The sequence below is a fragment of the Giraffa tippelskirchi genome, chromosome 11, assembly GCF_054371585.1.
Source record: "Giraffa tippelskirchi isolate mGirTip1 chromosome 11, T2T-mGirTip1v1.2.pri, whole genome shotgun sequence".
NCBI lineage: Eukaryota > Metazoa > Chordata > Mammalia > Artiodactyla > Giraffidae > Giraffa > Giraffa tippelskirchi.
The window spans coordinates 113465579-113491052 of record NC_137285.1 but is presented as its reverse complement, the minus strand read 5'-3'; the positions used below and the strand labels follow the sequence as shown (position 1 = coordinate 113491052).

The 25474-nt window shown below is 34.3% G+C and overlaps 1 protein-coding gene across 39 annotated transcripts in view; it reads left to right on the top strand.

Annotated features, from left to right (window-relative positions):
- The window catches only part of FAR1 (fatty acyl-CoA reductase 1), a 230753-nt gene that overhangs the window by 167900 nt on the left and 37379 nt on the right, over positions 1-25474 (top strand). For 10 of the 39 annotated variants that reach the window (XR_014069673.1, XR_014069677.1, XR_014069676.1 and 7 more), the window contains 8 exons: positions 4125-4320; positions 12064-12239; positions 19309-19488; positions 20780-20957; positions 22026-22070; positions 22202-22320; positions 23215-23282; positions 25242-25413. Coding sequence is in view for 23 of the 39 variants with exons in the window: in XM_081545112.1 (XP_081401238.1) it covers positions 4132-4320; positions 12064-12239; positions 19309-19488; positions 20780-20957; positions 22026-22070; positions 22202-22320; positions 23215-23282; positions 25242-25413 (1127 nt within the window). In the remaining 16 variants the exon portion in view is untranslated. Of the gene's footprint in view, positions 1-4124; positions 4321-12063; positions 12240-19308; positions 19489-20779; positions 20958-22025; positions 22075-22201; positions 22321-23214; positions 23283-24765; positions 24938-25241; positions 25414-25474 lie in introns of all 39 variants that reach the window. The other 29 variants (XR_014069681.1, XR_014069679.1, XR_014069678.1 and 26 more) reach the window with 8 other exon arrangements.

Sequence of the window (25474 nt, the reverse complement as noted above, 5' to 3'; positions counted from 1 at the left end):
TTGGGTTTATCCTGCCTGGGCCTCTCTGTGCTTCCTGGACTTGGTTGACTAACATCTGAAGCAAGTGAAGGTCTCCTTTATGCTTTATTATCTCTTCAGACCTTTCCCATTTTTCTTTTCTTCTTACTGAATTTGTAGCTCTTCATATATTCTGGGTAGTAATTGCATTATGCATGCTACTACACATATCTTTTACCTGGTTTGCCTTTTCTCTCTATTAATAGTGTTGTGAGATGAACTCAATTTTAGTGGTTTCCAGTTTGTCAACATTTTTCCTTTTTGATTAGTACTACTTGTGTCCTATTTAATAAAGGTTTCCCTAACCTGATTGTGGAGATGTTCTCTGTCATATTCTAGTCTGCCTTTCACATTTGGATGTATGGTCTATCTGGAATTCATTTTTGTGCATGGTATAATATACTGTAGTCTTTTCTTCTTGTCCCAATACCATATTTCTGTAGCTTTATAATACATCTTAATACATGATAATGTAAATTCTCCAGCTTTGTTGTTCTTATTGCTTGTCTTGGCTACTCTTGCCCCTTTGCATTTCTGTATCATTTTAGAGTCTTAGTTTCTATACCTAAACAAAAACAGCTTAAACTTTGGTTAATGTGTTGAATCTGAGGAATATAGTATACACATCTTTCTATTTAAGTATTGTTTAACTTCTCTCAATATTTTTTAGTTTTCAGTTAGTATCTTTTACATTTACTTCTAATTTTTGGTATTTTCAAAAATAATTCATTAAGGTAAAATTCAAATAATATAAAATTGATCACTTTAAAATGAAAAATTCAATAACATTTATTCCATTCAATGATGTGCAGCTACTGCCTTTGTCTGGTTCCTAAACATTTCTGTCTCTCCAAAGTAAAGCTCCTTAAGTAGTTTTCCTCCATTGCCCACTCTCTTCACCCTTCAGCTGCTGCCAACCACCAGTGTGCATTCTGTCTCTATGGATTATCTATTCTGGTTATTTCATGTTTCTCATGATGTACTCTCAGGGTGAATTCTGGTTATTTCATGTAAATGAAATCCTGTAGTGTGTGATCTTCTATATCTGGCTTTTTAAACTTAGTATGTTTTTGAGATTCATCCTCATTGTGTAGTACATGTCAGTATACTTCATTCCTTTTTATGAGTGAATAATATTCTACTCTGTGTATATACCATGATTTGTTGATCCATTCATTTGTTGATAGATTTTTGGGCTGTTTATATTTTGGGGCTGTTGTGAACACTGCTACTGTAAACAAGTGTATACATGTACTTTTTTGAGTACCTGTTTGCAGTTCTTTTGGGGTATATATCTAGGAGTGCCATTACTTCATGGCAAGTAGATGAGGAAACAATGGAAACAGTGACAGACTTTATTTTCTTGGGCTCCAAAACCACTGTGAATGGTGACTGCAGCTATGAAATTAAAAGACACTTGCTCCTTGGAAGAAAAACAACAACAAACCTAGACAACATATTAAAAATCAGAGATATTATTTTGCCTACAACGGTCTGTATAGTGAAAGCTTTGGTTTTTCCGCTAGTCATGTACAGATGTGAGAGCTGGACAATAAAAAAGGCTGAGAGCAGAAGAATTGATGCCTTCAAACTGTGGTGCTGGAGAAGACTCTTGAGAGTCCCTTGGACAGCAAGGAGATCTAACCTATCAAGCCTAAAGGAAATCAGTCCTGAATATTCATTGGAAGGACTGATGTTGAAGCTGAAACTCCAATACTTTGGCCACCTGATGTGAAGAACCGACTCATTGGAGAAGACCCTGATGCTGGGAAAGATAGAAGGTGGGAGGAGAAGGGGATGACAGAGGATGAGATGGGTGGATGGCATCACCGACTCGATGGACATGAGTTTGAGTAAACTCCGGGAGTTGATGATGGACAGGGATGCCTGGCATGCTGCAGTCCATTGGGTCACAAAGAGTTGAACATGACTGAGCAACTAAACAACAACAACCTAGGAGTGGAATTGCAGAGTCATGATAATTATGTGTTTAACTTTTTGAGAAACTGCCAAACTTTCCTATCATCAGCTGAATCATTTTTCATTCTCTTCAGCAGTGTACATGAGTTCCAGTTTCTCTATATCCTTATCAATTGCTAGTTGATATTTTCCATAATTTTTTGGGCTTTTGTATGGTATTATAAGTGGTATGGTTTTTTTTTTAACTTTGTTTCCTGTGTTTTGCTGGTGTTTAGAAATACATTTTTTTTTTTTCTATGTAAACCTTATAACTGGTGACCTTCTTAAATTCACTTGGTAATTCTGATAGTTTACTTATGTATTGAATTTTCTACACACATTTGCATTTATGATTTCCAGTGCTTTCTTATTCTCTATTCTTTTTTTATAGTGGTTTATTATTTGATGGATGGGCAGTATTCTTGTTGAATGACTTAGAGGGTATTTATTAGAATTTAAATTTTCTTTTAACTTTTTACTTCTTTAGTGTTCTTTGTGAATGATTCTGTTGCTTTTCATTTTGGTCCTTCTTAATTTTCTTAAATATCTGATGATATTTAGTTATCCATATTTATGAAGGACTAGAATGGTTGATTTTGGTAGCTGATACTGGCTTCATCTCAGTTTTCTGAAGTCTGTTCTTCCAAGAGAACTTTCTCTCCAAGTAGAATTACTGAGAGCTCTGTATGAATTTGTTTTAAGGGCCAGCAGCATTCAGATAGCCTGGGGACCTAAAATTTATTTCTGGGGATCGAGTGCTCTGAAGACTTTTTTTGTTTTGGTTGTTTTTGTTTTGTTTCTCTCAGTGCTCCATCTTCCCTACCTCTGTTTGTGGATGTTTAGAGCAACTTCAAGCTCAGCCCTCCTTCTCTTTCATCCTTAGTGCCCGTGCTGAGTGTTCTCAGCAGTTATGGATACTAAGCCAGGGAGCCAAAATTTATACAGGAAGTAAGACTGTCTGGAGTGGCTCTGCTTTTCTCTGAGCAACCTTTAGTTACCTTGATTACTCTATGCTTTAATTTAGCTTCTTGATCCTGAACTTGGGGTTTTCTCTTTAGAGGATTGAGACAGCTCTTACCTCATTTTGGTCCTTTCCTATGTTTGTTTTGCTTAGGTTTTATTTCTTCAGCTGTGACTTCTTTATCACTTTAGCTTCATTTATTTATTTTTTCCTATCTTCCTTCTTTTCTTACTGCTTGTTACTTGGTTTTTAGATTGTAATGTATTTATTTTTTTATAATTGTGAAAAATTTAGGGGTAAAAATACATGTCTCTATTCCTTAGCTTAAATAACACACAAATACCGTTGAAACTCCTCATTCTCTTCTCTGATTGTGTTACACTCTCTCTAATGCACCCATAAAGATTATCATGTGTGTGCATTTCTAAACAATAAATGGCATTCTTTTGAATATATTTGAACCTTGAATAGTGACAATACTGCATGAATCTTTCTGCACCTGGATTTTTCCACTTAACCATGGTTCTTTTATTTGTTCGTTCTCTTAGCATACTCACTCTTGTTTTCTCCTGTTTCAGTGGAATTTGGGTAGGGAAGATAACTCAGCCTATATATTTCTTACTAGGACTTTTTTTAAAAGGGAGACTTAAGTACCTTTTGGATATGTTGTCACTACAGACATATAAAAGAAAGGACTTGGTGTTACCTCTTGTTTCAACTGGTGATGATAGGTGAATATGACACCTCACCATGTTATACAAGCTAAGCAATTGAGTCTTGCTGCTGACCTCTATTTGGTGTTATAAATACTTTCGGAGACAGAGAAATACCATTCATTCGTGTTTGGAGTTTAACTGAGGTTTAAGTGAAGATTTCGGTTCCTATTGCTGAAGGAATTTTTAGAGGTCACTTTGTACAAGGTGTGTTAAAGAAACCCAGGCCCAGAGAAGGTGAGTGACTTGATTGAGGTGATCCAGGGAAAAAAACACAGAGTTTAGAAGCTAGTGTTGCAGTTTGTTGTACTTTCTACCTTACTACAATGAACCAAAAGTTAATGTTCCCTTTTGTTAACATTCATCTTGGATTTTTGCCTGTCCTTTAAAATACTTGAATACCAAGAGATTTTTAGTAGATAACAATTAGCATAAATCTTTGAACTGATACTTATTTGTCATGTTTTCTTTAGGATCAGAATGGTTTCCATCCCAGAATACTATGAAGGAAAGAATGTCCTCCTCACTGGAGCTACTGGTTTCCTAGGGAAGGTACTTCTGGAAAAGTTACTGAGGTCTTGTCCTAAGGTGAATTCAGTGTATGTTTTGGTGAGGCAGAAAGCTGGACAGACACCCCAGGAGCGAGTAGAAGAAGTCATTAGTGGCAAGGTAAGTATGGAAAGTAATCATTAAGAAGAGAGAAAATAGTGTATTTGTGTGTATATTATTGTAATCATCAACAGCCTAGTATCCTGAAAAAAAATTAGTAGAAAGTCCTGTAAGAATGGCAGTAAACTGAATATGAGTCCTGATCAGTAGGAGAGAAAAGCTTTCCTCCATGATAAAATTGTATAACAAATTCTAAAGGACCTTTATATTATATGTTTAATGTGTTTTTAGAATATTTGAGGCAAGTTATCTGTAATTACTAGATGCTTTAAATAGTTTTCAGAATAATAATACTTAAAAGTTAGTTTCTAATTCTTACTGTGCTGTGAGACACAATACTTTGATAACAGTTAAAATTTTGTAAGCACTAATTGCTCCCCACGAAAGTATTAGGAAGTGGCAAAATCACATACTCCTATTTGACTAATAACATGAAGACAGAAGGGTCATATAGAATACAGAGTATGTCATACATTTAAACCTTTAGAAAAACATTACTAAGGAGAATGGAGATGAGCTGGAGTAAAATTATTTCATGGTCATAAGCTTTTGAATTTTCTCAAAATGAATGAGTTTATCTGACATTTGTTGTTAATAACTTTGGTATAGTAGCTATGTAATTTTTTTAGTTAGTAGGTAGGTATTTGGTACCTTTTAACCTTCTAGGGCAGCAGTGACTTACATTTAAAAAAAAAGACCAAAACTAGAAACATCTGAGTTACTCTGAGCAGTCAAAGAATTGCTGAGAAGTATCAAAAGATATGATGATTAATTCTAGATTAACAGCTCTCTAGAGGTAATAAATAAATAATTTATTAGAAATGATTTGTATTCCATTATGGTTTGATCTTTCTGTAGAAATCCATAGTTAATAGTGGCTGACCATTGTTGAGTGCTTACCTTGTGCCAGGCACTATGTGCAAAACACTTTGTGTATGTATTTAATTATTACAGCAGCTCTTTAAGGTAAGTGCTGGTGTTATTCCCATTCTACAAGATCGTATAGTTAGTGTTAGAGCCAGTGTTTATGAACTCTTAATGATTGGACCTTAGAGCTCATCCTCTGGTAGGGACAAATGTTGATATATCCCATTTTGCAGATATGGACAGTGAATCTCAGAAGTTGTCATTTTATCTGAAGTTGTGTAGCTAATAGATGTTGGATATAACATAGATGACTTGATAACAAATTCCTTTCTACTTTATAGCATTATTTCCTCAGTGGATAAGAAAGTAAGGCAAAGATGATGGAAGGCTTTGTGATTGAATGGGAAAAGTAATCTTGAAAGTTGGATACTTTACTAGTAAATTTTGTAGCTGGTACATGCTGAGTGAAAATACCTTAATTTCCCAAAAGCGATGGCAAAAAGCTTGGTGTCTTTTTTACAAAAATTAAAAGAGAAGATGGCAAAAGCAAGATAGAAGTGGCTGAAGACCAGAGAAAAACAGAGTTAACAACAGCAGGAATAAGAGTCAGTTTATGGATTAGGGCAGTAATGGGCAGCTTATCTCCTAGGAGAGATAAAATATGATAAAGTGAAAGTCGGCTCAGTCATGTCTGACTCTGGGCAATCCCGTGAACTATACAGTCCATGGAATTCTCCAGGCCAGAATACTGGAGTGGGTAGCCTTTTCCTTCTCCAGGGCATTTTCCCAACCCAGGGATCGAACCCAGGTATCTCGCATTGCAGGCGGATTCTTTACCAACTGAGCCACAAGGAAGTCCAAGAATACTGGAGTGGGTAGCTTAGCCCTTCTCCAGGGCATCTTCCTGATCCAGGAATTGAACCAGGGTCCTTGCATTGCAGGTGGATTCTTTACCAATTGAGCTATCAGGGAAGCCCAAAGTATGATAACAGAAGATCAGTTAAAAGAAAAGATAACACCATACAGAATAAGACCTGTACAGAAGTGTGGGAGTGTTTAAATACAACTTTTAATTTTCTTAAAATTACAGCATTATAATACAATCACCAATATTCACTACAATGACTTAGGATAAATTAAGAAAAGGTTAAACTATTGATATATTTAGAGTGTTTTCTTTACTAAGGTGTTATATTGTTTGGGAATGATTTCCATTCAAATATAATTTTGATTCAGAAAGATAAACTTTTTTCTTTTGTGAAGCATTCATGTTTTTCTTGTTTGTATTTTCCACTTATTCATTAAGAGGTAATTCTAGACCCACAGGGTTTTAATAGTGAGGTGTAAATTAATACTAGTTTTTCCTTTTAAAAATAAATTATTTGAAACTATTCAGTTCAGTCGCTCAGCCGTGTCCGACTCTTTGCGACCCCATGAATTGCAGCACGCCAGGCCTCTCTGTCCATCACCAACTCCCGGAGTCTACCCAAACCCATGTCCATCGAGTCAGTGATGCCATCCAACCATCTCATCCTCTGTCGTCCCCTTCTCCTCCTGCCCCCAATCCTCCAGTAAGACATTAAAGAATAAAAATAATATTTACTTTTATCCCAGTGTTTATTAAGTTTGTCTCCACATGAAAACTTTAAATAGTCCTTACTTCAACTAGAAAAACTTCTTTTCCCTGAATTAGTTTTAAGAAACAAATCTAGCTCTTTGAGGGCTACTCAATGACTATATAGCTTACAAGGGTAGTTATACTCTACTAATATTCTCCCCGTTGCCGCAGACTCCCATGCACTTCTGTTTTTCCCTTTTGCCTTTCCTTCCATTGAGATATATGAGTCCTACTATACACTAGAGGCTGTTTAGGTTACTGGAGATTTGTTGTGTTGTTCAGTCTCTGAGTTGTGTCCAACTCTTTGTGACCCCATGGACTGTAGCACACCAGGCTCCTCTGTTCTCCACTATCTCTCGGAGTTTGCTCAAATCCACGTCCATAGAGTTGGTGATGATATCCAACCATCTCATCCTTTGCTGCCCCCTTCTCCTTTTGCCTTTAGTCTTTCTCAGCATAATGTTTTCCAAAGGTCAGCTCTTCACATCAAGCAGACAAAGTATTGGAGCTTCAGCATCAGTCCTTCCAATGAATATTCAGGATTGATTTCCTTTAGGATAGACTGGTTTGATCTCCTTGCTGTCCAAGAGACTCTCAAGAGTCTTCTCCATTACCACAGTTTGAAAGCATCGGTTCTTTGGCATTCAGCCTTCTTTATGGTCCAACTCTCACATCCATACATGACTACTGAAAAAACAGTAGCTTTGACTATATGGACCTTTTTTTGGCGAAGTGATGTCTCTGTTTTGTAATACACTGTCTAGGTTTGTCATAGCTTTTCTTCCAGGGAGCAAGCGTCTTAATTTCATGACTAGATTCTGTACAGACAATAAAAAAAGATGTGAGTTAATGTTTCAGAATTTACCACCATAAAGCCTAGCTACATAATAACTATGATTGAAGAATTCACCTTCTTAAAGTGTGGTAGGTGCAAAGTTCATTTTCAGTTTTTTTGTGAGAGCTGAGATTGACTCAGCCATATTCAATGTCATTTTAAAATTAATTATTTGGTAGCCTAGTATAAGGATGTTTTTAAAAAAACATGATATAACTTACAGCTTTTTTTCCAAATGACTTTTAATTGTAACTCTTGAGCAAATTATTTGATAATGTATATTGACTGCAGTGTGTTGCAGATAATATTATTACCTTATCGCTGTATTTTTTCATATCCTCCAAATAGGTTGAAAGATTCTGTTTATTTAAAGCAATGATTCTCAAACTTTTGGTCTCTAGACCCCTTTACACTCTTAAAAATTATTGAGAACTTCAAAAAGGTTTACTTTTTGTGAGGTTTTGTTTCAAATATCTTATTGATATTTATCATAGTAGATTCTAAACCAGAGACATTTTTAAAGGAAGAGAATATAGGTACAAGCACACATTTCATTAGCCATCAAGAGTGATGATATCATCACAAATGTAGCTTTGGAAAATTCCTCTCTATACTTGTGAGAGAATGAAAGTGAAAAATAAATAATGTTTTAGTTTTATTATGAAAATAGTTTTGACTTTGTGAAATACCTAAAATAGTTTGAGAGACTCCTAGAAACTTACCACACTTTGAGAACTGCTGCAGATTAAGAGGGTGCAGTGTTGCTTAGACCAACTGGGGACAGCCTTCTGGCACATTCTTAGGGATATACCAATAGGGGCAAAAATGCTTTAAGGAGAGAGCTGACTTTTGCAGATATCCAAAACTAATTTGAACCCAAGCTTGGCAGTAAAACTTCTCTTAAAACTTTCGAAAAGGGAGGCATCAAGGGGGCTTTAAGACCACAAGGCCTATTTTACGTAATAATGCCTGCTTGTGTGTTTTGTTGCCGTCTCTGCCCTTTGTTTACTCATGTTGGCATTTTATCATGAACCACTTATAATTAGTATAATTATAATTGGTATGGTGGTTTAGTCGCTAAGTCATATCTGACTCTTGTGACCCCATGGACTGTAGCCTGCCAGGCTCCTCTGTCCATGGGATTCTCCAGGCAAGGATACTGGAGTGGGTTGCTATTGCCGTATCCAGGGGATCCTCCTGACCCGGGGGTTGACCCCAGGTCTCCTGTGCTGAAGGTAGACTCTTTACTGACTGAGCCACCAGGGAACCCCTATAATTGGTATAACCACTAATAATCGTTTCCCAACCCACTTTTTTCCTCTATTGAGAGGTTATTTATTCTTACTCATTTTTTATTTTTCAGAAAACATTTTTTGTGCCTGCTCAGTGCTGGGCATTTGACTTGATATAAAGGGTTGAATTCAGGGATAAGTAAGAGTCATTGCTTTAATGGAATCTACAGTCTACAGAGTTTTTAAGAAGAGGGGTGAGGAAGAGAGAGTGTAGAGGTGTTAGAAAAGATTGGATAGGAGCAATTATTGAAGCTGATGTCTTAGTTGGAATTGAGGGCCTAAGTAAAATGTGAAAGAGTTGGGCATCTTCTCTGGAGTCTCCAGGGTAATGCTTCTAAAATTTTTCCTCACCAGTAAGCCTTATTTGTAAAGGAAATGATTATCTTCTACTCAAAGCCTGAAATTTTATTGAACTTTTGTAGTTTAAACATATGGCCATTATTTTCTATATAAAAAGACCTTGTCCCCAAGTATTTGTCTAAATATTTGACTAAGATACTCTATAAAATTATGTCATTTTATTTTATGCCTTTAATTCCCCCTGGCAGAGCCTACTGATTATTCCTAGGGTCATTCATTCCCACGTATATATAGCATAGCTGCTAAATCAATAAAATGAGTTCTTTTTATATCAAGCAGCAATTAATATGTACACTTAAAGTTGTTAAACATTTAAGTAGAGTCTACTATGATTTTGAAACAGGAATAAAAGAGCATAAGCATAGGGTATATCCTGTAGTGTGACATTGTCTTCTAGCAGAATTTCTCAACTTCAGCACTCTGCACATTTTAGGCCAGCTAATTCTTTATTGTGGGAGCTGTCCTGTGCATTGTAGGGTGGTGCGCATTCTTGGCCTGTGCCCACTAAATGCCAGCAGCTCCCTTTCCTCACCATCCCGGTTGTGACAAGGCAAAATTGTCTTTAGACATCACCAAATGTTCCCTGGGGGCTAGAGTTGACCCAGCTTGAGAAGTGATATGCAGCAATGTCCCTGGGAAAATAAACCTCATTGCTGGCAAGGAGTGAATTAAAATAGCTGACCATGAAATAAATTCTGGAGAGAGAATAAAGTACATTAAAGAGGGCATTAGTGGACTTGGTAAAGTAGGAACTAATTGGACTACCAGTAGGTTAAAAGCATTGGAAAAGATGGCTTTGAATAACAACATGATGGCTAGAGAAGGGAGGAGCATCAAGTTTGAGATGTAACTTGTGCAGCAGCATGACCAATTCTTGGTGGTAGTAGTGGAGATATCTAATATGAAGAGGAATTAAAGGTCATTGGCAGTCTGGGAGAATGAAAAAGTCTGAATTCAATGTATTAAAAGTACTTTTCTGGTTATATCTCGGGCTCCTTTTTCTCTGCTAGCCCCTTAAATATTCTTCAGAATTTGTCCTAGGCCTAGATCTCTTCTTACTAGGTCCATTTAGGTGATTACTCAGCACCTTCTGTTGTATGTGAGATCAACGATTGTATTTTAAAATAGATTTGGAAAAAGCTTCATGTAGTCTGGACCTTGGGTGCTCATCACTGTTGCTACTGAGTGATATTCTCCCAGGGCTACAGGTGTGGTTTATAGAATCAGTAATCTGATTCTCTTTTCCCTGAACTCAGGACCCACAGAGCCAGTTACCTCTATGGCATTGATCTTGTGTGGAGTCTCATTGGCACTTTACAGTCAACATTCACAAAACTGAACTCGTATCTCCATAGGTATTCTTCTTTCTCTTCCAGTGTTTTCCACCTAATGAGTTTATTCACATAACAAGTGTGTGTCAGCACTCTGTTTTCTGGGGCCTGTGTGCTGAGCACAATAGATGTGGTCCCTGTCCACATAGAGTTTGTATTCCTTATTCCTTCTCCTGTCATTGGCCAAGTCTTACTGAGTTATTTTTAATTTCCCAAATATAAATGCTCTGTTACTCTTAGGTGGTTATATGTGACACTTTCTCTGCCTGAAACACTGTTCTTCTACTTTATAATCTCAAGTCCTTCCCCAGCAGGGCCAGTTGTTGCTCCTGTACAGTCTCATAACACTGTTGTATTAGTCCTGTTTTATTACTTACAACACTATATTTTAACTGTTTCCTTATTTAATTTTTCCTATAAGATTCTAAATAACTTGAGGCAAAGGTCATTTTCTTGTTTTCTCAGTGTCTGGAAAGTAGTCATTTCATCTGAAATGCTTAGTAAGTATTTTATTAATTACTATAAAAACAGTAATATTGAAGTCATTAGCTAAAGGTGGAGGAGAAGACTATTACTTATTAAAAGTCATATAGGAAAGGGAAAGTGAGTACCATGTATGTTTTATAGACTTTTTTTTTTTACCCCAGATTTAAGACTCTCTGCTTAAACTACAATTATGGACTTTAAATGGATTGGAGAGTCAGGGTGTAATAGAACAGTGATCTGGAGGTCCCATCTATAAAATCTGGGGTAAAAAAATTAAATTTGACTCACAGTTGAATGGATGTTCATACTGTAACCATCTGACTGATTCTCTAGTTAAATTTATTCCTTTGGATATACTTAAGGAATATTGAATTTTCTGTTTTCAAATTAGAATCCTATATATATGATACTTCACAGGTTTTTCCAGCTTCTGATCTTAATATTTCCTTAAAAACTTTTTTTCCTTTAATATACTTAGTTTTTTTTCCCCTTGAAAATTTTTCTAAGATTTGAGGTAGAGTGTAGTTAGTGGCATTTTACTCTAATATGCTAAAGAAGACTACAACCAAAAAAAAAGTGATAAGGTTTGAATTTTAGAAATCTGATCATTTTAAACATTGATCTGATATATATACTGCTTATGTCTGTGCTAAGGGATCATACAATCTAATGAACAAAGGCATAAACAGTTAAAATTTAACTCTGCAAACTGCTGCCTCTGTGTCCTTGGTGAGTTACTTAACCTCTCTGTTTCTCAGATTCCTCATCTGTAAAATGGGGATAGTAATGTGGACCCCATAGAGTGTTTTTCATACAGAATGATAGCAATTTAAGCAACCTTAGAATTTGCATAGTTGAAGTCTAAAAAATACTGATCCTTGGGGGAGAAGATGGTGATGATGGATTTTAGAAAGTTGAAAAATACTGCCCTAAAATGTTTTTCTCTTTTGATAGCTTTTTGACAGATTGAGAGATGAAAATCCAGATTTTAGGGAGAAAATTATAGCAATCAACAGTGAACTCACCCAACCTAAACTGGCTCTTAGTGAAGAAGATAAAGAGATCATCATAGATTCTACCAATATTATATTCCACTGTGCAGCTACAGTAAGATTTAATGAAAATTTGAGGTAAGTAAAGGTATTTATATGATATTTGAACTGCAGCATAGTTTAAAGATCTGGTTTGAATTCTACTTGTTAAGTCATTTTGAAAATGTTTTGAAAATGTTTGCTCTCTATTGTAGCTTTCAGTATCCTAGGGCATGTTAAAAGAATTTTCCTTCTCTTAACAGTTAAAAACATTGGATTGCTAGTGTGTGTTTCTTAGAAGTAGTTGCTGTGAATTTAAATATGGGGCAGGGAGAAAGCAAATGGGAGGTGTGAATTAGAAGAAAGAACTTTACCTTGGGTAGGAGTATTAGTATTAACAACTAATAGTGTTTATTTCCTTTTCCCTCCATTCTTTCAGAAGTGTATGCTCCAGCAGCCTTATTTTTCTACTTCACACATGTTCATCTAATATTAAATAGGCTCAGGTTTTGCAGAAAAAGATAAAATGGCTTATACATTGAAGTCATACCTTGTTTTTGTTTTAAAACTTTGGTATCACTGTTAAGAGGAGGGTACATTAGATATAGGTTTACCTAAAAAACAGTTTGGACTTCCTTCAAAATACTTATTTCAAGAAAAAACATAGCTTTCTAAATGGTCACTATGTTTTAAAAAGTCTCACGTATATGCAATTCAAATAATGGTGCTTAATTCAGAGCACTTTTGATGTTATATACAATTTATAAGGTAAATCTAATTATATGGTCTTAGATCAGTTAGAATGGTGTATATTTTTTAGGTTTAATAATTGCTTGAAGGGCTTCTTAAAATGTTTTTAAGTTCAGTTCTGATTATAAAGGGCTTTGAGATTTGCAAACCTTAATCGACACTGTGTGACATGACAGCACCAAAACATTACAATGAGTTCTGCTTATATTTCAGGTAAGGGAAATGATTAATAGTCCCTTATGTTTCTTTAACAATGCTTTATAGTTTCAAGGTGTTTTCTCACTCATTATTTCATTCCATGCTTTCATTACCCACCTTTATATATGGGCAAATCCATTTTATATTTGAGGAAGCTAAGACAGCACTATGTAATAGAAAAGGCATGAGCTTTGGAATTACATACCTTGATTCTAATCTTGGCTTTATCCTTTGTTATCTGGTGATAATGTATCTACTTTTTAGTTTTTTTTATGCAGCAGTTGGGTGTTCAAGATTCAGACGTGACAGAATCTTATTAGAACTTAGTATAATCTCATTTTCATAAAATATGTGTGTACACATACATGTTTTATATATATATCTTTTAATATTGGCCAGTTATATTTGGATAGTGTGATTATAGGTGGGTTTTTGTTATGAAATAGTCAATCTATTGGGTATTTTCCCTTATTCTAGCTTTTATGTTTTTCATAACCAAAAAAAGAGTTCACATAACCTTATGAAAGTGTTTTGAGGAAAAAGGTATATTCATACTTGATAATTGTGGTATAATCCTGAAAGGGAAAATTAGATACTTTCAAAAGGGAGATTGTTTTGCAAACAGGAAACATTCATTTGGGTGAAATTCATCTAAATAACCTTATGAGAAGGACCCAAGTGTAATACTTTTGGGGCAAACATTTTCTTTCTTCTTTTTTCTTCCCCTCAGGGTAAGCAATATTACCATTAACAAAAGGGTAAATTTATTATTATTATTATTTGTTCTTTCACTAGAGATTGATGAACATTTATTGTTCTTCCCTTCCTTGCCAAGACATGTATGTTTATTCACCTAATCCCAGTCGTTACGTTGAAATTACTGTTTTCAGTGAAGCAATTTTAATGGATATTGATGTCTAAGTGGTGATGTTACAACATTCTAAAATACTGTAGGTTGACATATGATAACTACTTTTACAGAGCAGTTATTCTTTTTTTTTTTTAATGGTTAGCATTTTTATGTCTTTTTTTCTTAATATATATTTTATTGAAATCTAGTTGCCTTACAGTGTTTCAAGTGCACAGCAAGGTGATTGAGTTATTCATATACACATATATTATTTTTAAGGTTATTTTCCATTATGGGTTGTTACAAGATATTGACTATATGTGGTTCCCTGTGCTGTACAGTAAACCTTTGTTGCTTCAGAGCAATTAGTCTTTATAGCCACCTTTTATGTTAGCCCACAAATAAAAAATGGTTCAAAGCTTGTACTGCCAGGTAAAAAAAATCTAGATTTTTACTCTCCAAACTATATTTTTGGGTAAATCAGAATAAATTGCACACAGATCCTAGTTGCAAAGTCCATATAGTCTAATAGAATATGCTTAAATATAATCTAATAGAATATTCTTAAATAGAATATACTTACCATAAAATAGAAAATGTAGAATTACTGAAGAGCATATGTTAAAGTGCTATGCAAGTTGAGAGATAGCAGAGCTCATTTATTTTTCATATATAGTGGTCTATAAATCTTGAAGTGGGGAGAAATGGATATCAAGATTAGGAATTATAAAGAAATACTGACAAAAGGAGTGAGTGATATTGAGGATGAAAAACGGAGTTACTTAAATAATTGATCATAGAGTCTGGTATCCCTTAAGTAGTAAGGAAAGTGAGGGTAGGCAGGGCCAATGGAGTTGAGAGTAAAGAAGTATCAAGAGACTAGAGACCATGATGAGGATGTAAAACAGGCTTAAGTGCAGAAATGGAAGGACAGATAATGTGGTGTGGGGAAAATTCACAGTATGAGGTTTTAGAGATGGAACAGTTTGGGGTGAGAAGGCCCAGGGTAGGAATAGGAGTAAGTGTTCCGAAAGGAGTGGAAGTAAAGATCCATAATTAGAAAAGATTAAGAAATTGTTGAGTCTAAGGGCATTGATTCTCAAACTTTAGAGTGTGTTATGAAGCTTAAGAATTACTAGAGAATGTGTTAAAAATGCAGATCTTGGACTGTGTTTGCCAAATTCAAACCTTATAGTTTTGAGATAATAACCAGGAATCCTCATTTTTAGGAAGAACCTAGGATGTGATTTAAATGACAGATGTCTGGGTCCTCTGCCTTGGTCGATTAATTGGCCCCTAGACATCTGTTTCTATATCTTCATTAAGTTAAAAAGAAAAATCAGCAGCATTAGTGATGAAATCAGTAATGTAGGTAGTATTTTTGTAATCAGTGATGTAGGTAGTATTTTTTCAGAGATAGGAAAGAGAGTGATGAGGGAGAGATCACAATGGCCTGGGGAATTTATTTAAAATGTAGTTTCCCAGGACTCAGTTTAGACAGTGGAGAGTGTCTAAGGATGAGGCCCAACAATCTACATTTTTAATAACTCAACAGGTGTCAGTCATGCCAAGGATGAGACCTCTGGTCTGTGTCTTAGAGGTGTTACCAGCACAGATTTTGAACAACCCAATATGTCTGTAGAAGACAGGTGAATAAGAAAATTTATTAGCTGTTCAAGTTGAGGTTTCTCCTTTATTGAAGTGATTTCTGTGTCTGCGTTAATGATGGACCATTATTACAAAGATTTGTTCATTTTGCTCTCCCCACCAAAAGCCAGTGTTACATAAAATGCATTTAAGAATCTGTATAACCAAAACATAATGAGAACTTTATTTTTGTTTAGTACTACTGAATGCTTTCAGATCTAATATGTCAGGATCTCAGCCTAAAGTTCAAGATGTAGAAATCGGATGGTATAGTAAAGCAAGAATGAGGATACTAGCCTGGCAGGGATATTAAGAGTTATTTATGTGGGCACAAAATGCCTTCAAGTTTGGGCTCTCAGTTGCAGATGAATGGAAAGAGGCAAGCAGACAGAGCACAGGTGTGCTTCCTTTCTAAAGTTCTTCCTTATTTTCAGTGACCCAGAAATTCTGTCACCATCCTCAGGAGCCTGTAACAAAATATCCTTTGTGTCTTGCTCCCAAAACATCACTCTCCCTACCACTATTGTTTTGCAAATGGGAAAGAAAATAGCACAGTGCCTTACAGTCTAGTGGACAGTATCCTCTCTGTGAAATGTCTTTTTTGCTGGATATCTGTTCAAACAGATTTCCTCCTCCAGTTGAGATAAGAAAAGAAAAAGATAAACTCATGATTGTAAGACCCCAACTCGATTATTTCATTGAAAAAATTTCTTCCTTCTGTTTTCATAGGTTCTCAGATACTGTTAAATTAAAAGAAAAAATAAGGCCCAAGAGTTTTTTTCTCATGAATTATTTCTTGTTCCTAGTGACCCAGTACTTGTTGTCCTGTCCTCAGAAACCTGTAATAGGATATTCTCTGTATACCTTTTCCAAGACAGCACCCTCCCCGTTCCGACTGTTTTGCAAATGTGATATGCATCAAAGCACTACTTTACAGTTAAGTGGACCAGATTCTATCTGTGACATATTCTGGCCTTTTAAAAGAATGGTTGATCAATGTATGGCAAAAACTATTACAATATTGTAAAGTAATTAGCCCCCAACTAAAATAAATAAATTTATAAAAAAAAATAAATAAATAAATTAAAAAAAATGAAAGAATGGTTGATATTTTTCTTATTAAATATTGAAAATGTAACTCAAAACTATTTTTATTTTTTAAAAAAAATTTTCTTGTGGTTTCTCTTTGAAAATACATTGTTTTCCATCAAATGTAAGAATAAAATTTATAATTTTCCTGTTGAAACAATTTCTGTATTTCTGACTTTTTCATAGTTATAAATTTCATGATGGGATATTTCATGTTATTATACTGTAATTTCACATTCATTTAGTATGGCAAATTTAGGGAATTTTTCTGAGGCTGTGGGAGTAAAGGGAACCCTTCTACTCTGTTGGTGGGAATGTAAGTTGGTGCAGCCAATTTTCTTTGGAGAACAGTATGCAGGTTCCTGAAAAAACTAAAAATAGATTTGCCATATGGTCTAGCAGTTCCACTCCTGGGTGCATATATCTGCACAAAACTATAATCCAAAAAGATACATGCAACCTTGGGTCCATAGCGGCACTATTTATAATAGCCAAGACATGGAAACAACCTAAATGTTCATTGACAGATGAATGAATAAAGAAGGTGGGTATATATACATACAATGGAATGTTATTCAACCGTAAAAAAGGATGAAATAATGCCTTTTGCAGCTACACGGATGAAGCTAGAGATTATCATATTAAGTGAAGTAAGTCAGAAAGAGAAAGACAAATACCACATGATATCACTTATATGTGGAATCTAAAGTATGACAGAAATGAACTTGCCTATGAAACAAACTCACAGACATAGAGAGTAGACTGGTGGTTGCCAAGGAGTGGGGGTGGGAGAAGGTTGGAATGAAAGTTTGGCACTAGCAGATGCAAACTATCATATACAGAATGGATAAACAACAGCAACCTAATGTATAGCACAGGGAGCTATATTCAATATCCTGTAATAAACCATAATGGAAAAGAAAATGAAGAAGAATATTTATATTAATATGTATATAACTGAATCACTTAGCTGTATGCCAGAAACTAACACAACATTGTAAATCAAGTATACTTCAGTTAAAAAACAAAAGCAAAAATGGAACCAAAAATCCCCCAAAACAACAAATTTAGGAAATTTTAATTTCTTTTTGAAAAATTAGGGTTAGAACAAGTTTTTTTCCTTTCAGTTAAAATTTCAGTAGGTTAACTAAATTAGTAACTGTTACTTCTGTAATTCCTGGTGCTTTATTGTAATCTCTTTCAGATCAGTTGTATCAGCTTATAGTGTCACCAACACTGTATTAACTTTGCCAGTTTTTTTCACAGTATTACTGGTTTTGAGTATTTCAACTTTTTTCCCCCCTCAAATAAGTTATAAATGAAAGGTGATGCTAGTGGTTAAAGAACCCACATGCCAGTGCAGGAGACATAAAAGACATGGGTTCAATCCCTGGGTCTGGAAGACCCCCCCGAAGGAGGAAATGGCAACTCACTCCAGTATTCTTGCCTGGAGAATCCCGTGGACAGAAGACCTTGTCAGGCTACAGTCCATAGGGTCGCAAAGAGACACAACTAAAGTGACTTAGCATGCACATAATAGATAACAAAAACTACCCACCCCTTAAGTAATATTTATTGAATCCCTATTTTGGGTCTATGTTAGGAATTTTTTTCTTTTCATTTAATTTTAAATAAAATCTTAGTAGGGTAGTTTCTATTACCTGTTCTCCTTTACTGATGAGGACACAGGCCTGAGTGCTCGAGTGACTTTACAAGGTCACTAATCCTAGCTGATAGATATGCTAAGCCAGGTTTGAACCCAGGTCTTATTCCAGAGTCTTGGTTTTAATCCCACTTTACTTCAGGATGTATAAATTTAAAAAATATTATTCACACATATTTTTCCACACTTTTGTAATTGTCATAATTTTTTTAATGGCTGTATTCTTTCATTGTGTTAAAAATACCTACTTTATTAAATCATATCATAGTGAATATTTGAGCTCTAGGCTTTTGCTATTTTTAGGTAGTGCCTAATCAGTTATTATTCTGCATATATACTTTTGCATTTGTTAAATTTTTGCCTCAAATAAATTTCAAGAAGGGAATATATAGACCTTGGGTTCTTGCATCTCCCTCTTGTAACAAATGTACCAGTTTTATTCTTAACACCCCTTTGCATTGGATAGTCTTAAAAAGATGGTTAGGTTAATTGCTACAAAAAGAGAAATAAACATTTTTACTTGATTCTATGTTAATAAAATGTAATGTTTTTGAGTTTTCTTTGACTGTTTTGTCCTAATTGATGACTCTACCATAGCATTTTAAAATTACTTATTCTTTTTTTTGTATGTGGTATTTCATTTCGTAAAACAGTATGCTTTCAAAAATCAAGATGCAAAAAAAGTGTAAAATGACTTCAAAATGTATGCATAAAAGCCAAAGACTGAAATTATCTGCGTCTATTTCTGGGTAATTGAAAATAATCAGAAAAATTTTAAACACAACTGATAGAATGGCTGTACTTCATGTTAAAATAACAAACAAAATCTGAGCTAAGGGATTAGTTGTAAAGAAACAAATATCTCTTTGTCCCTTTCTGTCTTTGATACTCTGAAATGGAAATAAGGTTTTTTTTAGTAGGTGAAAGAAAGACATAGCTTCCCAGTTTTTTATTGTGACTTTGTTTTACAGAGATGCTGTTCAGTTAAATGTGATTGCTACACGACAGCTTGTTCTACTTGCACAACAGATGAAGAATCTGGAAGTGTTCATGCATGTATCAACGGCGTATGCCTACTGCAATCGAAAGCATATTGATGAAGTAGTCTATCCACCCCCTGTGGATCCCAAGAAGCTGATTGATTCTTTAGAGTATGTTTGTTTGAAATTTATTTAAATTTGCTTTGACCCCAAACTCTGGATCCAGATTTATCTATTTACATGTATCTCTTTGTCTGTTTTAGTAGGTGAAAGAAAGATATAGCTTCCCAATTTTTTATTGTGACTTTTTGTTTTACAGAGATGCTGTCATCTGAGTTGCTGAGAAAGAGCCTATAAACCTATTCTATTATTTCCTTTCTTTGTTTACAAAGAAATCTGGCCAGCAGATAATTTTAGGATAACTCATAGATTGACTGTGTAATCTCCCTCCAGTGATAAGGCTTACTAGCTCTACAGTCTCTCCTAGTTAAGCCTGTTTTATTTTATTTTTTAATGTAACAACTCTTTTATCCATTTCTTGAAGTTCATCTCCATTATGGAATTTTTCCTATGTTGAATAGTAACCTACCTTCAATTTTATAAATATTCCTTTCCTTCTACACAAAAAAGTACTTTCACATTCAGAAGAAAGTTTATCTTGATAGTCCCATTTTATACATCCTCATCAATTAATATGGGTATCACTGTATACTAACAGTATTCTTAATATACAAATATGCATAGTATTATAGACAGAAAGGAAAACTATCTGAAAACAAGTACATAACATTGAAATTAGGAATTTAGAGTGAAAAAGACTATAGCGATCACCTAGTATACCACCCTCCTCTTACAGATTATCATAGTAGACATTTTCTTCAGAGACACTGAGAGAATTGAAGGAATTTTATGACCTCACAGTAGATTACTAGACCTTTTATATTAATTGTAAATGTAGGTTCATTTAAAATGTATATAATTAACATGTTATGCTATTATGGTGATTATATACAAATCTTTAATTCCTTGGGGCCAGATGTATTTTGGAATTTATTTAGACTTTAGAAAAAAATATCTATTGTGTAATATGAAACAACTTCAACTATTTAGATTTGGGGTAGTACTCCTTGTCAAACACATAGGAAGTATATGAATACTTACAACTAGAAGATGTTTTTTTAAAAAAAGACCATAAATCAGTTCTAATTCACTTTTGCTACCTACCATATGGTGTTTGAAACAACTCTTGGTTTTCAGACATAGAAACTGGGTATACATCTGGATTTGTGGTTGATGTTTAATGAAAGTAAAGCTGATTTCCATTTTTTTTTTTTTTAGTAACAGTTGTCAGATCACTTGAGTTGGAGCCACAGATATATTTGAAATATGCAACGTGGTTTTTCATATTTTAAATGAAAATATATCTGAAAATATTTTTGCATGTAATTTCTTTGTTTACCAGGTGGATGGATGATGGCTTAGTAAATGATATCACACCCAAATTGATAGGAGACAGACCTAATACATACATTTACACAAAAGCATTGGCAGAATATGTTGTACAGCAAGAAGGAGCAAAGCTAAATGTGGCGATTGTAAGGCCATCAATTGTTGGTGCCAGTTGGAAAGAACCTTTTCCAGTAAGTTGCTAGAGGTCTTTGTAAATAATTGGAATTGAGAATTTTAAGTCATAATTTTGTACAAAAAGAGTTGGCAATTTTTTAAGAGCAGGTTTTGTTTACTGAACATGGCTTGCTGTGGCAAAGTTGTTTCCATTTGTAGGGAGAGACACTCTTACTGGTACTTTTATGTAAGGTGCATGTATTGTAATGTTGCATGTATGGAAATGCAGATAAACTTTTAAAATGTTAACTGAAAATTAAAGGGTATGGTGGTGTATGGAATCAGGAGACCATGCCTTTCAAGTTTCTTTGTCATTGCTAAGAGATTGGACACTGACACATCACCATTTGTTGGCTTTTAAAATTATTTGTTTATTAGTTTCCCTTGTGGAGGTGAAGGGAATAGAGATGAGAATATTCAGGATCTTATTTTACTTCATTTGCTTTTTAGTACCTAAAAGAGGCAGGTCTTCTAAGAGGACCACTTCTCCTTGTATAGTTCACATGCTAAGGAAGATAAAAAAATTTCTGTGATTTGCTATAGAAAAGCAAGGTATTATAGTATTTGTGAATTGCTGAAATAAGAGAAAGCATAGATATAAAATGAGATAAATTGATTTATGAAAGACTTAAGTCTCTGTAGTAGTAGTAAATGATACTATCTCTTTTGTTACTTTGACATTACTCTGTTTTCTTCTGTTTTATTCAGTAATCTTGAGAATTTACCATTTCCTTCAATTTAAGTATACTGCCTTAGTAAATAGCACAAAATCAAACTTGAGCAATCTTAATTTAGCTTAAATATTTGACAGATATAAACTCCTTTTTGCAAAATTCTCTTTGCAGAGAGTTAATGAAAGAGTAGGTAACCCTTTGAAAATTATTTTACTTAGCCATTTGCAGTCTCAGAAAAGACTATTTATTTAAGATGGGGAGAAATATTCTGGCCCGAATATAGTCAGATTTTTAGTTCTTAGAAGAAGACTACCAAGTATGTTTGTGGAGTTATAGAGTTCAAATTGTAAATCTCTAATTTTATAGTATTTCTAAGCTCCCCCCCTTTTTTTTTTTAATTTTTGGTATTAGGGATGGATTGATAACTTTAATGGACCAAGTGGTCTTTTTATTGCGGTAAGTACTAAGCCTTTTATTGTATTGAATATTATGGGTTTTTTTTTTTCCTTTTTTTGTGTGTATCTTTGTATTGTGTATATGCACTATGGGTTCTGTATCTTAAGGTTTTGTTTTTAATTTCAACAAAGGCAGGGAAAGGAATTCTTCGAACAATGCGTGCCTCCAACAATGCCCTTGCAGATCTTGTTCCTGTAGATGTAGTTGTCAACATGAGTCTTGCGGCAGCCTGGTATTCCGGAGTAAATAGGTATATGAGATGGCAATGTCGTTTATTAGATGTATAGTAACTGAGATGAGAACTAATGTTAAAAAATCCTTCATAATGGATGTTTATCAGTTTTATTAACCCATACCAATATTATATAGGTATTATCACTTTCAACTGCAAGAGTTGACTTATCTATAGGCGATGAAGTGGTTCCATCAGCAGTAATAAGAATTAACATAAATTCTTGTGTACTGCCTACAGGACGGACAAGGTCATTAGAAATTTTTTTTTACAAATGTATTTTTTTTAAATACAGACTAAAGCTTGGTATGAACTTGTCAAAGAGGTGAAATTCACCGAGAACAACTTCCATATATCAAACATGCGCACTAGTACACTTTAATCAACTCATGGGTCTCCTTTTAAAAGGGAGTAGTAGTATTTATAGGTCTGACACTTAAACCTAAACACCTAAGCTCAGTAACATTTTTCTAAATAATAATCTTCCCTTATTTTTGAAGTCACTGTTTTATATTTTACAAAAGGGAAGGATATGATTTTATGAATATATTGTTTCTAGTAAAAGCGAATTCCATTCACAATTTCTTTTTAACTAGAGCCTCTGAAAATGGGAAGGAGATAGGAAGAGCCAAGGTGGTTCTTTTTCCTGTATGAAAAAAAGGCACTCGTGCTAATACAAGAAGAAAAACATGAAGTCTGTATTATTCTTTATAAATATTTTTTGGGTAGGATTGGCAAAAAGGATAGTGTAAATAGTTGTTCAGACATAAAAATTGATCCTTTAAAGATAATATTTTAAGTATTTATGGTAGAAAAGTCCTCATTTCTTCCTACTTAGGTATCATAAAAGATTTAGATTGGTAAAGTTCAGCTTTTTTAAATTTTTCATTGCTTTGATCTTTGTCTTTGCAGACCAAGAAACATCATGGTGTATAACTGTACAACAGGAAGCACTAATCCCTTCCACTGGGGTGAAGTTGGTATGATTTTACCTGTATTTTTGAATGTTAAAATAAATTTTTATAAACTTAAAATGTTCACTGAGTTTTTACGTTAGACTAATCCATGAGGCATTAAAGCCACCCAGTTACAAGTTTATTCTTATTTTAGTTGCCATGTTAGAATATCTACTAATACTGCCTTTTGGTCCTTAGTAATGTTTCATAAATTTAAAAATATCCAGCTGTGTATTCCCTCCTCATCCCACCCTTGTCTGACCCATATTGTTTCTCTGCTGCCATCTGCAGCGATGCCCGTAGATACCTGTGGTATGGAAACAAAGCTTTTTCCTCCCTCATGGGCATTCTTAATCCTGATGTTCCCAATTTACAGGCAGTATCACTCACAGCTACAAGAGCTGATATATCACAGGAAATAGCTAGTTGTCCTAAGAGGAATAGCTGAAGGAGTAAGCAAGTAGGCTACATTTTGCCAGGATATTTTCTGTTGCGTTTATTAATCTGTTAAATTCACAAATTCACAGCAGTAGTGTGTATGCTGTTACTTGTTTCAAAACAGGAATAGTATAACTTAGAACGTACTGAAATTCCATCATTTTTAAGTCAAATATAAAGTAAAATATATTTACAGTGTTGATTTAGTGTATTAGATCTTATTTTATCTCTAATTAAACAGTTTTTGTTACCCTTGTGGAATAATTTTGATTTTAAGGTAAATCTTTGTCTTTTATCCTAGGGGTTATTCTATGACATTTTTATTTCTATTTAACAACTGACTGTTAGAGAATATAAGGGAAAAAAATCTAAGGTGCTTTTAATTTTATGATAATTAGTTGTGTTCTTTTAATAATTTTAAAACACTTTAAATGAGTTAGGTTTTTTGTAATATTTCATTGTGTTATGAAGTTTAGCAAAAATCAAGTTGAACTTTATTTTTTAGTGAATATCTCAGTATACATTTCCATTGAAGTATTAACGTAGATGATAATAGATTTGATTGTTTTGATATTGTATAACCTAGATAAATTACAGCAGAAGTTAATTTGGGGTTGTTTTAAGCTTGTTGATATATGTTAATTTGAGCAACTTAATTATTCATAAGCAAAGGATGATGATTTCCCTTTTCTTTTTTAAGTAAGTACAGTAATAAGAATCTGGAAAGAGGAACAGAAAGAAAGAAGCTATCGTGAGAGGTGAAATATAGAAAGTGACATTGTAAACTGATATAGGTAAAACATTAAAAGGATTTTTAAGAGTGAATTTTAGCAAAAATTCATTCATCTAATTAAAATTCATAAATAATGGGAGTTCTAAAACCACTTGAGTTCAGCAGTCTAGTACCCATATTCCCTTAGTTACTATAGAAAGTAGAAAAGTTTGTTTTTTAAATGAGAAAACTCTGACATCTTTGGTAAAATATTTTGCTGTGTAAAAACATGATTTTTTTTCCAAAACTTCACTACATGGTTATTATCAAAGCTGTTACACAACTTTTCTTTCTCAGAATACCATGTAATTTCCACTTTCAAGAGGAATCCTCTCGAACAGGCCTTCAGACGGCCCAATGTAAATCTAACCTCCAATCACCTTTTATATCATTACTGGATTGCTGTAAGCCATAAGGCCCCAGCATTCCTGTATGATATCTACCTCAGGATGACTGGAAGAAGCCCAAGGTAATGGTGGCTAGCTCTGTCTTATCTGTTCCTCTGACTGTTAAACAACCCGTGCTTACACTAAACTGCATATTAACTCTTTATTTGTTTATGCTTATGATAAGGCTTAATGGCCTTTTGTGACTGAGAAGACTCTTGAATTTAAGAATTTGTCAAAAAAGCAAAGGTAGTGTTATAATTCATTCTGTTCTAAAGTTTGGATGATAAATTATTGTCATATGCTGAATTCTAGGTCTAACTTTAGGTATTTTTTTCTGAATAACAAATAACATTCAAAATGCTTTGATGCTTATTTTTCCTACAGGATATTGTATAAATCATTCCTTCAAGATGAATCCTTTAAACCAAGTATTCAGGCGCCCCAATATTAAGTTTTATTCCAACAACTTACTGCTTCATTATTGGAAGGGTGTCAGACATATAGTACCTGCATTATTGCTCGATCTTGCACTCAGGTTGACAGGTCAGAAACCGTGGTAAGAAGAATAACAGTAAATACACTGTATTGGTAAGGTGGTGGAGGCTTGCTGGAGAGAC